The sequence below is a fragment of the Carassius auratus genome, chromosome 19 (genome assembly GCF_003368295.1).
Source record: "Carassius auratus strain Wakin chromosome 19, ASM336829v1, whole genome shotgun sequence".
NCBI classification, from domain to species: Eukaryota; Metazoa; Chordata; class Actinopteri; order Cypriniformes; family Cyprinidae; genus Carassius; species Carassius auratus.
The window spans coordinates 12134509-12152352 of NC_039261.1; the positions used below are offsets into that span (position 1 = coordinate 12134509).

A 17844-nucleotide genomic window follows, 5' to 3' on the forward strand; every position below is an offset into this window, starting at 1 on the left:
AAGCCTGATCCTTGTGGGACCACTAAATCTGTTGTAGTCAGATTGCAATCTAGTTTTATGGGACTATGTTCCAGATGATTCTCTGCAATCGTTCAGCTTTGATAGGAAGAAGTCCTATTTTAAATCCGAATCTGAGATCATGAATATTATTTACTGTTGCATAATACTTAAATGCTGATAATTATTGTCACGTTATGGAGGATAACCAATAAGTGCCCAAAATTAAAACTCTAATTTGTCTAAATAAATGTAAAATAAATATTAAAAAAAATATATATATATAATGCATAATACTTATGTTATAAATTATATATTATAATTTTTTTTAATGATTAATCATAGTGACAGATAGCATGATCATACAGCTATTGTAAATCTAGGATGTAGGTGAAATACATTTTTACCAACAAAAAAGCTGTGTTAATAATGTATTTGTCTTTGAAATGTTATATATATATTAAATTATTAACCTTTTTTTTTAGCCTTAAAGATTCGCTAAAGATTGCATTTAATAGTATTATGAAATAATTTGTGTTTTTAAAGGATTCACTTTAAGTGTACGTTAGAAGACAGAAAAAGTAATTTAAATGTAAAAATAGAGGAAATTATCAATTAAATATACAATACAAACTGATATTAATAAATTGTAATGTTGGCCAGTAACCATTACTGTACTGATATGTTTTCTCTTTTTCTATAGCGAGGGAAAAGAATGACCACATGCTCTTGTTAGCCATTCTGCTCATATTTTCACTGGTCTTCCAGCAGTATTTTTCTTTTTTATGTGTGTTTGTTTTTCCTTCCTCTCCATTAAGCTTCGACGCTGAGGTCTCGCGGCACATGCATTGTTTGTTTGCAGCCTGGACAAATATAAAACATACTCTGCTACACATGAGAGATAACTGCTGGATAAAAGCTGAAGATGGAGGGCCGGAGGACGTACTGTACTAAAACTCAAAATCCACATTAACCCCTATTCATTTCCCAAACCAACAGCATTAACTGCAATATCGTTACTCCTTCCGTTTTTGTTAAGAGATATCTCGGTTCAGCCTCAGTGAGTACCTTTAGATTTGCTGACTTGCCTTCTTTTTGCGCTCTGTGGTTCTCGCTTTTGGCCGCCTGCAGCAGTGTGTTCTCATAAACAAACACACATTCAGTGATGTCTGCAGACGGGACACTCCCTGCATACCAACTATCTCCCTACCTCTTATCTGGCTCTTATTCTGTCAGCTACATTGCATGTTTAGCATTACTAGCCTCCAATCCCAAGACGCATTCTCAAATGTCTGCCCTCCCTCAGCCTCTCGCAGCCAGTTTGCAGTAATAAAAGTAGCCCTCTTTTGACTTTGAGATCACAATATGGCCTTTAAAACTTTTCAGCTTTAGGAAACGTCACTTGACGGCTCAATCTAAAATGAAATCGTGAAAGCCTCAGTGGCTTTTGCAGTTACAGAATTGTAAACAGGCCAACAAGACACTTTATTTGTCTTCAAGAAGAGCTGTAGAGCACTTACCGTCACTCCAAAGAAATTGGTTTCGTTCATCACGTCCAGAACCATTCTGCCCACCTCGCGGTCATCCACCGTGAAGTTGTGGTACATGTCGTGCCTCTCCTTGTGTCTGAGGAGCTCCATGACACGTGTGAGGGTCTTCGCAATCACCCAGATGCCGTCGTAGGCAAAGCCGTGGAACTTGCTGGCCTCCACTCCTTTCTGCTCTCGCTCACGTTTGTACTCCCTCTCGTACTCCTGTGGCGTCTAAACATGAGAAATCTTTTAAAAATCTACTTTGAAACATGTTCTAAAAAGCTGATATTTGTTTTCATGTTGGTTTCAGACATTTTTAAAACCATTCATAGTGTTCTACTTAACACTGATTTTAATTACAAAAATGAAAGTTGATGTAAATTTCAAGTAAAAGTCTCTTTTCCTCACTAAGACTGCATTTATTTGATCAATAATATGGTAAAAACAGTTATATTGAGAAATACTATGAAAATGTAAAATAACAGTGTTCTATTCATATATATATATTCTATATATTTTATTAATATCTTTTTTAAACTTTCAGCAGCCATTACTCCAGTCTTTAATGTCACAAAATCCTTCAGAAATCATTTTAATACGCAGATTTTTTTTTCATTATCAGAATTATTGTCATTAATATCAATATGTTTGGTAAAACAGCAAGAGTAAGTAATAACTAACACAAACCATTTTAATTGGGAAAACCGAGAAATGCCCAGAGTAAGCATCTACGGAAACTGAAATTCATAGGTGAAACTGATTTTTTTTCCTGTCAGAAATCAGAAATGTCATTCATAACTCCCGAGATCCCGCTGCACTGCAGACACTCACTCTTCCTGATATTCCTTTAATCTGTTTGGCACTGAGAGGTTCAAAATCCACGCTGATGTAGCCCTCCATGGCTGTCAGCAGCTTCTTAGTGGTGCAGTTTGTGGAGTTCGCCTGTTCCCACCAGTTCCCCTGGTACCATCCTGGGATGATCCACTGGTATTTACTGCCATACATGTTCAGGTTGTAGGCCTTGAGCACGCACACGAGATCAGAGACTCAACACACATCTCATTTCAACCAAAGAAAAAAATATATTGACGGCAGTCATTTCAATGCTGACACAGCTAAATGTTTTTGAGGCACATGTAGAGTATGTTAAAGAAATCTACAGGCCTTTCACAGTCTGAAGCATGATTTTGAAGCCAGCTAACTTACACAGCAGAAGACTTTAGCGGCCAGATTCTCATCAAACTGACCGATGATGATTCTAACATCATTATCCTATAGAAAAGGGATAGAGAACAAAATAAAACAGGTAGTTAATGGCTAAATAGATTTACATAAAACAGTAACACTTCAGTATAGGGACCAATTCTCAATATTACCTACAGTAGGTGGGCAACCAAAATGCCTAATACCGCCATGTGTACCACCGCCGCAGGGCCACAGCATTAACTGCACGTCAGTCTCGTGTTAAAGTCGTTCACAAAATTACCACCAGGTGGCGCAAAGGGACAGTTTGCAAACTGACTGGAATTTTATTTTTATACGTAGGCTTTCATTTCGATTTAAAGGCTAATGGAAGTTTTTGAACGAAAAATTCTGACCTTGGCCGTTGGTCCACTGTACAAGCATACATATCTATGTGTACAAGGCTGCACATTCATGAGACTTTATTCGCCTCGCAATTTACTCTGACTAACGCCATAAAAATAAATTAATAAACGGCAATAAATCACCACTTATCGAACAAAAGCTGCAAATGCACTGTAAATGCACAACTCTGTGCAAAAAGGGTTAATGCGAATAAAGGCAGATGGAAACGCATTCAAAGTGCATCAAAAGACTTGTGATTTGCAGGATGGGATGGCATAAGTTGACTAACCAGCAGACCGATCTCGTTGCATAGCATCTGAAATGTTGTTATGGTCATGCTGAAATTCCTAAGCAAAGTCTGTCATGAATTTTTTTTTTGTAATTGCCTTCAGAACTCTCTTACACGACTACATTCCCAAACAGCAGGCATCCATCTCTGAAAGCAAGGGCGGCATTAATTGTGCTTTGTCTGCTCATTCTGAGGTACAAGTAATTCATTATATATGAAGATTATTATATTCAGTGATTTCTCCCACTTTTATTTATACTGATATTTAGTTACACTTTATCATGGAGTGATGATTTTGTTCTCTTTGACTCATTGGATGGAAACGGTTCTTATTCACAAATGTTTTATGTGACATAAGAATTTTGCACACAAGTAAAATTTGCAACTTTGGATGGAAACCCGGCTACTGAGAATCTGTCCATCACTGGATTTTCAGGTGGAAGTCAGACGGTCTTGTTTGAGTGGTGCCAAGGCCCAATTTATCAAAGAATGTGTCACAGCTGCAGGGATATTGAAATGCCCACCAGCGACTTTAAGAAATAATCTCTAAATCTATTTTTTGCTTTTCCCTCTTGGGATGTCATCCTCAAGCACGAGGCTACAGGAAGAGCATTTAACATGCACAGCTAATGAGCTGCTCAAGATAAAAACTATCACGTTCAAGCAGAAGTAAAAAATAATGACTCCAGTGGGTGGGATAGCGTTTTGTTGACAGCTCTGAAAACAGTAAAGTTTACAGGTAAGATCACAGCGGCTGTATTAAATCTGATCCCAGACCTGCTTTTAACTCAGGAACATTGACATAAACAGCGTTTGTGATGGGGCCACTTCCAAACACTGTTTAGAAGTGTATGTGTGGCCTGTGGTAAAAGCTTTCCTTGAGATGTTTCTCAGAGACTGTCTCATTTGCTACAATACCACCCTCTGCACTTCAGCCGTGCCAAAGAACATGCTGAGATATTGGATCTATTGTGTGAAATACTCCCGCTTCCCTTTTCAGGACCAACTGCTTGGGTCAGGCGCTTCTTGCTTCACAATCAGCAGCCGTTACAAACCCTGTTGCTGCTCCCGACGGCGTGGGCACTTAACCTGAATCCCTCCAGCTGTGTAAGTGGCTCCAGCTGTCCTGGAGACCTGGCTGACACAAGCTTCACCAGCCAGGCAAAATGCAGGCTGGACCTTTGCCAGGCTGCCCCAGGACCTCGGTTACCAATCGCTTTGCTTTTATCAAGACCATGGTTGTGAGACTTTCCCATATTTACACAGTGAATGGTAACCCAGTGGATGTGTGGATGAGAACATTTTGTTTATATGGGTTAATATACTGCAAAACTGGTGGCTGTCGCTCTGGCACAGCCATGTCAATGTGAAATAAAATGTTGAATTTACAGTTTCTAAGAGTTTATGTCAACTGGTGAAAAATCTGAGCGTGCAGAATTTGAAGAAACAGTTCTCCAGCAGTTCTTCGCCATTTGGGGAATTGCGATAATGGAGGTACTAAGTCAGGCAGGTAATAGGAGTCATAATAGTTTCATGGTGAAAAAAATGACTGGCAACAAACATTTAGGTGGAAACTGCAAAGTAGGAGAAACAGCAGACAACAATGAAGCAATGGCTATTTAGATCACAAACATAACCAGATTAAAAATTGATCATGGCATTCCTGCCACTTTATGTGTTTACGATGATGACTAAGAAAACTTTTTAGCATTCTCTTTAAGAGACATCTAAAGCTAAAGATGCAATGCTTAAACAATGACATCACAGCTCATTAGCATATCATTAGCATATCACATGATTACAGAGTCAGCTCCTCACTGTTCACACAAATGTATAAATGCAGTAAAAATGGTCACATCTTTAAACTATGATATTTTGTATATTTTTGCATATATATATTTCCCCACTTTTAATATTAAAAGGGAACAGAAATCTAGGAATGGACTACATTTTCTATAAAAAAATAAAAATAAAAATCATTTTAAACAAAACTCATTTGCATTATTATAATAAAAATATCAATAATATGAGATTTTTGTCATATATTGCTTTATTTTCATTAAAATTAGACAAATTTAGTCCATAAGATATTTATTTTAACCCATTTTTAAGCACAAATCTAGCAATTTTGTGTCCAGATGTAATTCAACACATATGGGTACATCTAAGAAATCCATCTCCTAATCCTAGTAAAATATTTAAAATACATTTATTTCAAACTAAGTAGTTTAACATATTTCATACATCATACATCTATTAACATATTTACTGACATATTGCTCAAGATTTACTGATATAAAAAATATAAATAAACCTTATTTGGAGTACTAGTGCACAATGTACATTTCTTAATATTAAGCCTAAAATGTATTTAAATGTCAGTATTGATTAGGATTGTATGATCTTGGAATAATTGATTTAAATGTAAGATATTTTAAGTGTACCTAAAGTATAGTTCCACTTTAAGCTAGTGCACTGTAAGCTAGTTATATTTTGTTGGCAGGGCCTATGAGTTCCCTTACCTTTAGTTTCTTCACATTCACACAGGGATCATTAGAGAAACTCTCAGTGTCTGCAATCTGGATGTCTGCCTTCTCCAGCTCATTGGTCAAATCATTCCGCACCTGTCAGAGAGAGAAAGAGAGAGACAGAATGAGTGAAAGAGGGAACTAGAAATGAAAAAGAGCTGAATGAAAGCAGGGATTGTGGATAGCGAACCACCCAGAAAAGCCCCCAATCAAAGGCAGCACTCCCTTGCTCTGATACATGTCTCAATTCTCTCTAATCTCCTGCCGATCTCACATTCCCCCTGCATCCCAATCAGCCTGGAGCATCCATGGAAATCTTTCCTCCAGAGGTCCCACTGGGCTCTGGATAAAACATGACTCCAACCAGCTCTGCTCCCCATAGACTTCATCCATCCTTGTCTATGGATGCTTTTGAAAAATGGAACAGTTCCTTGCAAATAAAGTCTCAATACCTCCTGTCCTTCTCAAAGATTTATGGCGTGGGAATCAAAGGGATCTTTTCATACTCTCACATCAATCACTCCAAAAATTCCAACCCATTGACAAGATATTTGGTTTACACATATCACCCAAAAATTCATGTGAACATGGTCCAAAATATGCTGTACTGTTTAAGATCAGAAGTACAGTACAGTACATGGTAAAAGACTCTCATAGAAGCTTTATCTTTAAACTTGTTCTTTCAAATGCAGTCATACACATTAAGATGCACATCTTTGCCTGTTGCATCATCAGTTTTCTCAGCATCTCATACCATAAGTACTGTGTTTTAAAGGTGCCTTTAAAGAAAGAAGTACTCAGGTTTGTTTGATGTCACAGTTTAGTTCATTTGGATAATGTGAACCATGTTTTCTGAACATGGATATACACCCACGAATTGAACCCGATTCTGCTTAAAGAGGGTGGTACAGTTCATCTGAACTCCGGTACGATTCATAGCAAATCACAGAACTGAACCATTATTGATGATGCACTGTAAGAATTGGTCAAACTGTGTATTTATGATTTCTCACTCATTTTCCTGACAGTATGACGGACGCACTGCAAGCACAGAGAAATGTATCTCATTTCTACTCGCCTTCAGCAGAAATTGACTCCTGTGTTGTTTTGGATCTTTACATTACATTCGTGACAAATAGATCCATGTGTTGTCCTGTACTGGTGCTTTGCAAACAAAAACAAATCTTCATTATGCAAAAAACAAAAGTGGGAAGAGCATTAATCAAACTAATACTATATTATAAAGTAATACTTTTATTCAGCAGTGATTGGCTGAATTGTTCAAAAGTGACAGCAAAGACATTTATAAAGTCACAAAAGATTTCTATTTCCAACAAATAATGTCCTTCTGAAAGTTCAGTTGAAAATCCTGAAAAAAATTGTATTACGGTCTCCAAAAAACATGAATAATAAGATGGAAAGTTTCTTGAGCACCAAATCAATATATTAGAATGATTTCAGATGGATGTATATATTCATTATATTACATTCAATATATATATATATATATATTGAAAACACAATGCTCTACCACTGAGCCACAGGAACACTTGATCGCCTGAGATGGATGTTAAAACCAGGATAAACAGGGCAATGTCAGCTTGTGACAGAAACCTGAACTCATTCTGCCAGACGTTACCTGAAAAGCCTGGCTGATCCACATTGTCTTAATTACTGATGCGGTGAGCATATTTGTAGTTTAATGCTGGCAGATCCTGGAAACCCCATTCCACATGAGCAAGTGTGTGTGTGTGTGTGTGTGTGTGTGTGTGTGGATTTCATAAGTGTATGCTCGTGTGTGAGCACAAGAGACCACCTGATGGGAGGATTCAAGCAAGAGGAAAGAGAGACAGAAAGAGAAAGAGACACAGAGAGGGGGACGGGTGGGTGCTGTGCAGTAAAGGAGCTCCAAAGGATTATGGGATTTGAGAGCTGTCCTAAAGCTGAGGAGAAATGAGCATGAAGTGATGTGAAATGCATAATGCATTTATGCACTGACCTGTCAAATGAACCCAGAGAAAAACGGTAAACAGGAAGCCGCATGAATCAAGCAGAGAGACACAAGAGCACAATACTGGGTGTCAAGAAGCTCTGCGGGCTAATTTACCTTAAACCCGACATTATTCACCATCTCACCCGGATACGCAAAGCCAAATAGGCCCACAATTTTATGTTTTAAAATGGAGACTATTGTCCAGTTTTTAACACAATCTATTTATTCATGTCTTTTTATTTGAATAAAGAAGCCAAAAGGGTTGTAAGTATGGCACCCCAAAATGTTAATGACCAAATCAATTTTAGGACAACTAAACTGTACAGACTAAATGGTATTTTGAAACATACATACTGTCAAACACACACACACACACACACACACACATAGACTGTATATATATATATATATATATATATATATATATATATTTATATATAGTGCCAATATATATATATATATTCAAAATATTAATAAATAGTATAAAAGTGCATAAATACTAAATTAATTATTTTTTGTAAATTTAATTAATTGGCATTAGCGTGATCCTTTACTTTGCATCACAGATATCCAGCAGTCATCGTAACTCCAAGCAGTAATATGGTCTCTTTAGAGCCGCCAGGACTGTAGATGATGTATTAACAGGACTAGTGTGGGTCACAGCTTGTTGTGTCACTGCCTTATTTTCCCTCTTTGTCTAAACTCACAGCAGTCCATCATCAGCAACATTTTGGCACTGCTCAGGTCCCTGTGTGGCTGAGCAGCTTGAGTCTGTGATTATATAGGAAGGTGTGTGAATGTCAGCTGGGATCTGCTCTCTGATGCTGACAGCACAATGAGGTCTGATAGAGGACAGTGCCCTCATAATGTGACCCGCCACTGACAAATTTCATCTGTATATGTGCACTGAGGACACAAGCTAATATTATTTCAACTAAGAGAATAATTTTTTATTGTTTTTAAGGGTATACTCATTTTGATTTTGAATTGTGTTAATTAACTATATTTTACACACATGCTATAATTATTTGCCAGGATGTTGCTATGGTGCTGCTAAAATATTTAGAGTGGCTTTTAGCGTATTGATACAGTTTAGGAATGGTTTTGTGGTTGCTAGGGTGTACTAGGTTGCTAGGATGTTCTGTGTGGGTGCTATGTTGTTGCTTCTGATTGTCATAATTGCGAGAATAAGAAGAGGTTTCTTTGACTGTGGAATCATCTCCGTTTCTTTGAGAATATTTGTGAAGGGAAAAAGACTTTGCCAAAGGTATCTTAAGGTTATCAAATATAATAATAAAAAAATACCAAATATATTACATTATCAATATATTATATTATCTGTAATTATCTATATTTGTAATTAAAAATGTTTAATTATGTAGTATGTGTGTGCGCATGTATACTGTGTATACATGTATACTGTGTGTGTATGTATGTATGTGTGTGTGTATATATATATATATATATATATATATATATACACACACACACACACACACATATATATATATATATATACACACATATATATACATAGACACTCACACATACATTATATATGCACAGTACACACACATACATAAATCAACTTTTTTTTAAATACAAATACAGATAATTACAGATAATATAACATATTGGTAATATATTTGGTATATTTTTGTATGTATATATATATGATGTACACACACATAACAAAATGCACAGAAGCAAATTTATTCTTTTTAATATCACATTTAATATTTTTTCCTCTCTCAGTATAAATGGTTGATGTTCATATATTATATTAGATATCTGTCATTTTAAGACCAAAAAGTTGACAAACATTTTAATTTAAAACTACAATTTAACTGAGGATACACTATTATAGACAACATTACAGACTTACTATAACCCTACCCACCTCCCTATAATACATATTTATAATTTTACCCTTGAGAACATTCCCAAGGGGAGCTTCTGGGGACAGATTTGTCCCCAAAGTATAGCTAAGTAAACATATATGTGGATTTTTTTCTGAAAACCTGCACCCTTGAAACAAGTTAAGACAAGAAAAGAGGCCCTTGATGCCTAAATACAGACATCCTGTGTGCACTATTCTTTGTCCATGAGTTATTTTTGTATTGAAATATTCCCAGCAGCTTCATGCACCTGTGTTCTGAGGGACAGATGTTAGAAAGACACATTCAGCCTGATGTAACTGTGGACAAGTCTATACTGGATTGTGCAGTAGCATTGGGCTTCCCACGTCCTCCAGGAGCAGTGAACGCATCAGGATAGGTCAGACACAACACAGCCAAAGAGCGACAGAAATCTGACGCATTTAATGCACCACTGCAGCTGAGGGGACATATGCATCTTTTTATAGCACTGGTTTTAATGAGCCTTTAAACTGAAACAGACGCGAACAGGCACAAAGCACAACAGAATGGCCAATGAAGGCATGCACACAATATGATGCGCACAGATAGGACGGCATATGAGGTCCCATCCCTGAAGGGAGGATTGGATGACTTGTGCTTGGATCATCTCCTTAGGGAATGCAATTAGCTTGGCTGAGCCAGCCGATTGTGCTTGTGTTGCTTGAATGTTTAATCAGTGATCAAACAAGCAGAAACTTCATTATACACACACACATGGCGCACACACACAGACATATACACCTGAATAGAGCCCCATTACTGAAGCTGCTGGAGAGTGTCCAATAGGTCACTAATGGAGCACCTTGGTGTAAAAGAGGACAGAGCATGTAAGAAGAGAAACCATATGGTGACCTGCTTTAAACACTCACTTTCTCGCTTCGGTTTCACACATTTAGAGAGAGAGAGGACGGTGAGAGAGATGAAGATCCTTTGGTCTGTGACGCAAGTGAGACAGTCACACAAACCAAAATATCTGTGTAAACATTTGCATTTAATTACTGCTGTACCCAGGATGGATGTGGAAAAAGGATTAGATGCTTTCAGAAATGCAGATAAAGGGACGAAATCACGCTAAACTTATGTACTTTAATATTACTCTAATACTATAGCTTATTTTTCTAAGTTTAAATGTGTAACACTAAATAAGCAACACAATAGAAATGTAGAAAATGTAGGCAACTGTCTGAAAGAGTATATAAATCTAATGTGTGTGGGTGTGTGTGTGGTATCTAAAATGGAAAAAAAATACAGTTTTATGATAAGAAATATGAATTTCTTCTTTTAAAAAAAATATTTTCAAGCTTACAGTTAATTGTCCTAATGTTTTTTTCTTTACAATGCAAATATTTCTTTTTAATGAAATATCTAAATTAAGTTAAAAATGTTTTATTATAAATGCATTTATAAAATAGAATTTTTCATTATTTCATATTTTTATATATAAGAAAAAAGAACCCTTTAGCTGTTATAACTACTCCAGATGGATGGATGGACAGACAGACTAGTGATAGATAGATTGATTCAAATAACATTCAATGCATCATATGTAGGGAATTAAAAAGCTGTAAATCTTTTTACTTATGATTTATTCTGACAAATGACTCAAACACAACCTTATGTCAGCATAAATAGAGTAGCAGTGAGTATATAGATATGAGAGCTGGACTGCGAGAGCCCTTGACACCTCACAGACACCAACTGTAGATACACAGCAATTTATGTGTAGATACACACAAACAAACAATCGTACCCAAAGTGCGAGGCCTGACAAATGGGTTTAATTCCTCATCGGGGCCCAAGTCATCTAATCTTCTATCACATAAAAAGGGGATTGGGTCTTAATCTGTAAAACAGCATACTGCAGTGTGATTCATGCTGGAGTGTGAACAGCCCTTAATCCACTTATTGATAGACACTCAGGCAAAACACCAACAGCCTCCTGCAATGTGTCAGATATCAAGCAGCAGACAGGACAGGTGCTAAATTACTTCACTGGAACAAGCAGAATGAGGGCTGAGATAGAAATCCAGAGCATTCAAACACACACACACACACACACACACACAGGAAAACCTCTTTGTTTATTCTAAGTATAATAATTAAACTGAGGCACTTTTGAGTAAAATATTACTAATTTGCAGTGAAACCAGCAACCCCTGGCCAACCCAAGTCTCCAAAAAAAGGCCAGCTAGTGAGGTTCCAGATCCACACCTCCTAATTTGTGTGACACAACAGATGCACCTCCTCCTGAAATGTCAGATCACACAGCGCGGGCAGCTCTCCTGCGGTATGGCACCAGCACCGCTGAGGGTGAGAGAGCTTGACACCGGCATGCTAATCAGGCTTCCAGTGCCCTCCTCAGGCAGGCTGATGACGGGATCAGGCTCTTCCTTTGTGTCTGTTCAGCATCTCCATCCAGAGGCAAAGATAAAAGTATTTACACCTTCCTAAACTCTCACTGGAGCTCCTTACCTCCCAAAAGGCAAAAGCACAACAACTCTATTCAGTTATTCTGATACAGAGTGTCTGTGCAAATGTTTGCGTGTTTATTTATTTTATATAGTTACACACTGAATCTTTAGACATACAGCACAGCTTTACCTGCAATTTATTTCCAAAATAAAAATATTCATTTTTTAAATTAATCATATGAGCAATAAAATGTTCTATTACAATATTACAATCTTTTTTTTAATAAAGATTATGACATTACCACTTACTCTCCATCTGTCCTCAAATCAACACAGGCTCATTGAAAATACATGCCTCTAAATACATTTCTGCAAAACTGAAAAACGTACCTATACATATGAACCGCTGTTTCCAGTTTCCAGAAATAAACACTAGAGGCAGTAAAACTCTAAAAAGGTTTTGAATAATAACGCCTAATTTTCTCATAATTACTTGAATATTGTGTTATGAATTCAAAACAATTTTAACAGGCTGTGAGATTTGAAAACTGATACATTTAAAAACATGTTGTCATATATACAGTAGCTACATATTGTAATGGGAGGAGTCAACGACAGACACAGCGGGCATGGCGTCAGGCCTCGGAGAGGCTTTTATTAACAAAAAATGAGAAACAGGAAATAAACATGGCCAAAGGGGGAGTGTGTCCAAAATAAACAGGGCATCTGGTGTCCTCGTCGTGCTGCAGGGTTCGTGTGGGTCGGGCAGTGTTCATGGAGGTACGGTCTAAGTAAAGGGCAGAGTCCGGTAGCCGCACGCGCTCCCCTCTTTGGTCCGGGGGGAGAGGGGCAGTGGCTTCTTCTAGCTGCCGCATCCTGCTCGTTGGCCGCGGCACTTGCAGGGGATGGACGGCCTGGCATCCTGGCCCAACGGCGTGTAAACGGGTGCGGATCTCGTCCAGATCGCGGGTCCGGCAGCTCATGTCTCTGGTTGCACGGGAGTCCCTCAATGCACCCTTTCTGGACTCACGAGGACACCAGTGTGCATGCACGGGGAAGAGACCGTTCTCCCGAGGAGAGGTGCGTTGGGCTTTTAAACTGCCCCATCACCCACCGCCAGCCCTGACTCGCCCAGCGCCCCTCCTCTCTCACACACCCACTCCTGTCGGGAGCCTGGTGAAAGGCGCCAATTTAGGACAGGGTGCCGATGATAATCAGGGAGGAGGCAGCTGACTCGTCACAATATGCATGAGTTTTCTAATTCAGTAGGTTTGTTAGGTAGCTCACGCAATACAGCGTTGCACTTGAGTAATGAAAAGTGCTGGTACGAACCCCGTGAAACTACGATTCAACAGAGCAGCTCAAATCCATATAAGGAAATTAAAATAGCACGGCTGCATCAACAAATGCATTTTTATACCAGTTTTGTATTTGTTAACACTATCAGGTTGGTTTAGGGTTGGGTTTGGTGTAGGGGATATTTTAATAATGAACCACTACAATAGATACCTGAAGCAACATATTACAAACACAGCAATCTATGCCCATATTAACATAACAAAAACCTGTCTGGGTCACATAATAAACCTGCAATTTACATGTAGCACCACTCACTGGACGTTTCACTTTGTAACATGCAGTAAGCAACGTAAATAATGGTGTTGCAGAAATGTATTTAGAGACACGTATTTCCAACAAGCCTGGGATGCCTCAAACAATAACATTCTTCATATAGATTAAAATATATATTAAAGTTTTGATAAACATAAGTATCTTTTAAACTTCACAATGTGCTGACAAAAGGAAGATATTAATAAAAACAAATTCTCTTAGAAGGTATCACAGAAACAGTAATTGTTTTAAGAATGCATGGGAAAGCTGGCTTGCCCTAAAATGAAATAAAAAAGTGACAATGCCATTTATTTACAGCATGTATAAATACACATTGCCTGTCACTCTTAGCGCATTCCAGTATTTTAGCAAATAAAAGTGTAAATAATATCACACAGAACTATAATGCAGTTCAGGATCTGATTTAATCTCAGAAAATTTCCAAGGGGGCTCCAGGATGACTTTAAAGAGAATTAAAATTACACCATGATTTACTCACCCTCAAGCTATCCTAGGTGTATATGACTTCTTCTTTCAGATGAATATAATCAGAGTTATATAAAAAATCATCCTTGCTCTTTCAAGCCTTGTAATAGCAGTGAATGGTGCTTGCATCCAATCCATCATAAAATTACTCCACAAGGCACTGGGGGTTAATAAAGGCCTTCTGTAGTGAACAAATGTTTATGTGTAAGAAAAATATCCATGTTATAAACTAACATACACGTGTTCACAAGAGAGTGGTGTTTTAGTGGATGATGTAGACGTAGATGTTATCTACACAGATTCATCGCTTTGCGTCAGAAGATTCGTGTGGAGCACTTTTATGATGAATGGATGCACTTTTTGGGTCCACTGCCACAATTTTTTTTTTATATATAACTCTGATTGGATTTGTCTGAAGAAGAAAGTCAAATACACATATTAACATCATTGGGTAATTTAAATTTTTGGGTGAACTATCCCTTTAAATTCAAAATATTCATTACAATAATCTAGTTCAACTGAAAATGTTAAAAATAACTATAAATAATTTTTAAATAATAAACTAAGAATCTTATTATTGAAGAAAATACATAATTCAGTCAGTAATTTTTATTAGATATGTAGGCCTAAATATTTTTTTAATTAGTAAAAATCAAAGTCAGCCTTCATCTTGAACACTCTCTTTCCATAATCCACCTAATATTATCCATGTCACAACAACAACATGTCAGCTTTGACATACAAACTGATTGATTTTATATTTTTTGTAAGCCAGCATCACAACAAGATTATCCTAATATCTTGGTGTGAACTGACAACCCAATTCGATTTTTCTTTTGACCTAGTAAGAACAATTAATTTCAGCTTGAAACATAGCCCACTGTAGATAGTTTATGCACATTTCTATCAGAAACAAAACTGCAGTGTCAGTGTTATAGATCTCAAAGCAGCAGGATTTGCTAGCACTAGCAGTCGCACTGATCCATGGCTAGGTGGATCTTCAGTGATGATCCAGGATTTAGATTTATCACCTAAGGAATACTTTGAACTCTGACAGCAAACAGTTACTATGGAGCACTTGTGTGAGAAAGAGACGCTAATATCTCTCTACCCCCGGAGGCTTTCAACACCGTGTCCCATTGGAGGAAGGAATTTCCACAAGCTTACAATCAACACAAACACACACGACACAATTCCTGATCATGTTATATATAAATGTCTCATCCAATCAATTCAGTCTATCTTTATCTCAGTCACTAAAATGAGATCGAAAATGAATTCCACAGGGCAATCTTACTGTGTCTATTCATATGAAATACAAACAGAAGGAAAAAGATACACACCCACACTCAAACAGAAAAACAATAGGCCTTATATTTCGGAGAAGTACATCTGGTAGGAAGTTGAAGCTGGTGGAGAAAGATAATATCTCTCACTATACAATATAACATTTTTCCTGATTAAGCGATCAGTTAAAGGGGTTATGAACTGCCTTCATTTTTTATTTTGTACTGTTCTTTGAGGTCCATTAATAATGTTATAAAGATTCAAAGATCAAAAAACATAATTAAAGGGGTCATATGACATTGCTAAAAAGAACATTATGTTGTGTATTTGGTGTAATGCATTGTGTAAATACAGGTAAAAAAAATATTATTTTCCACATACTGTACAGTACTGTTTCTCCTCTATGCGTTGATTTTTACAAAGCAAATCGTTTTGAGTGATATACTGTATAAGTGAGGTATATGCTGATTGACCAGCTATCCAATGCGTTGTGATTGGCCGAATTCCTCAAGCGTCTAATGGAAATGTTATGACCCTTGCTATACTGTCATTGCTGTGTGTCCTGTTGCATCCAGTTGGGACATAATTGCTGATTATAATGACTTACTGTCTTTTTACACGGTGTGTTACATATCCCACCACATAAACATAAAACCATGTCTGGATTTGTGATCGGAGAAACGAAACAACAAGCAATACTCTATTCAGCTCAAAACTCGCATTTGAATCATCAGTGGCAAATCCTTTACATGACGGATTTGCTATTTACATGGCAGAATTTGGCAAAACGTACTTACAGACTGTGGGCCCTATTTCAACTCTCCAAGTGCATAGTCTAAAGTGTATGGGGCAGGTCCACTTTTGCTTGTTTAACAATTGGAAAATGGTCTAAACGTGTTGACCCTATTCTCTTAATCAGTAACGTCTCGGTTACATATGGTAACCCTTGTTCCCTGAAGTCAGTCACTCTCAACGTCGAATTGGGATATTGCTTCGATAGACCAATCTACTTTGAGTGTAAACTAAACAAGCCAATGCACGCTGGTTTGTAATTATTGCATGCTGAGTACATACCCTGACACAAGGGAATAGCCGTTTTCAGCACAACAGGGGGTAGTACAACCTGAAGTGCGCAACCCACTCGACACAGGAATGACCACTGCTGAAGTGCCGTACCAGCACCACCAAAAGCTTCCAAGAACTCGTAGCTCACTGAAGACACTTGGATGGAGCAAAACGATGTTGTCGCTCATCTCCAAAGTGAAAAGCTGGTATGCACTGTACCTGCTGCCTTCTTATGCTCATGCTGTGATCAGCTGCAGCTAGATGCAATAATTGCATGCCAATGTGCATAGACAGATCTACTTCGAGTGTAAACTAAATGTGTCAATCGAAGCGCTATCCCAATTCATCTGTCACCGACGTGATGTCGCGAGTGACCGACTGAAAGGGAATGGGTGTTTTTTGGGCGTAATGTGCAATAAAGTAATCAGAGTGTCTTCTCCCATTCCCTTGAAGAGCCAGTTGCACTCGTGCCATGATGGATTTTCTATTTACAAGGCAGAATTTGTCAATCACAAAGACAGAACGCATTTCCCAGATGAAACGGAGCTGCTCGTGTTGAGCAAATAGGTAGCCTAATTCTGATACATGCGATGACTATCCATTATGACATGTAGGCTTTTTTTTAAAATTATGTAGTCTATACAATAATATTATTTTGCATAATCCTTTCATTTTAAATATTTGGCATGGTTGTGTGCTGCTGTGTGTCCCTGTGTGTTTAATAAGCAGTGTGTATGCATGTTGTGGACCCACCTATACTAACGCTCTCTTTAAATAAACAATATTTGCCAGACTTTAGACCAGGTATGAGTTGGTCTATGGCGCAGTCTATTATCAGTTCCTCAAAATAGCAAGGCACCAGCAAAGCGCCTGAACACACCTCATTTTCAGACCAGCATGCCCATGAGCACACAAATGGATGCATTTGCTATTTAAACAATGCAGTGCAGGATGGGAAAATGAAAAATGCGCTGGGCTGGAACTAGCAAAAACACTTGCACAGCACCATGCGCAACATTGCGCCAGGTGTATGATAGGGCCCTGTGTGTCAGAAGCACAAGATTGTCCAAGCAAAGTTGGAATTGACACTCTTTATAGAAAAAGACACCGGCATTGTAGGCTATTCTCACAGGAAACAG

At 37.8% G+C, this 17844-nt stretch overlaps 1 protein-coding gene across 1 annotated transcript in view; it reads right to left on the minus strand.

Moving 5' to 3' along the window:
* The window catches only part of LOC113119432 (gamma-aminobutyric acid type B receptor subunit 2-like), a 212309-nt gene that overhangs the window by 57388 nt on the left and 137077 nt on the right, over positions 1 to 17844 (minus strand). The window contains exons 4-7 of the mRNA XM_026288931.1: positions 5928 to 6029; positions 2736 to 2801; positions 2361 to 2549; positions 1518 to 1760 (exon numbers count right to left, since the gene is read on the minus strand). Of these exons, the coding sequence (XP_026144716.1) occupies positions 1518 to 1760; positions 2361 to 2549; positions 2736 to 2801; positions 5928 to 6029 (600 nt within the window). The remainder of the gene's footprint in view (positions 1 to 1517; positions 1761 to 2360; positions 2550 to 2735; positions 2802 to 5927; positions 6030 to 17844) is intronic.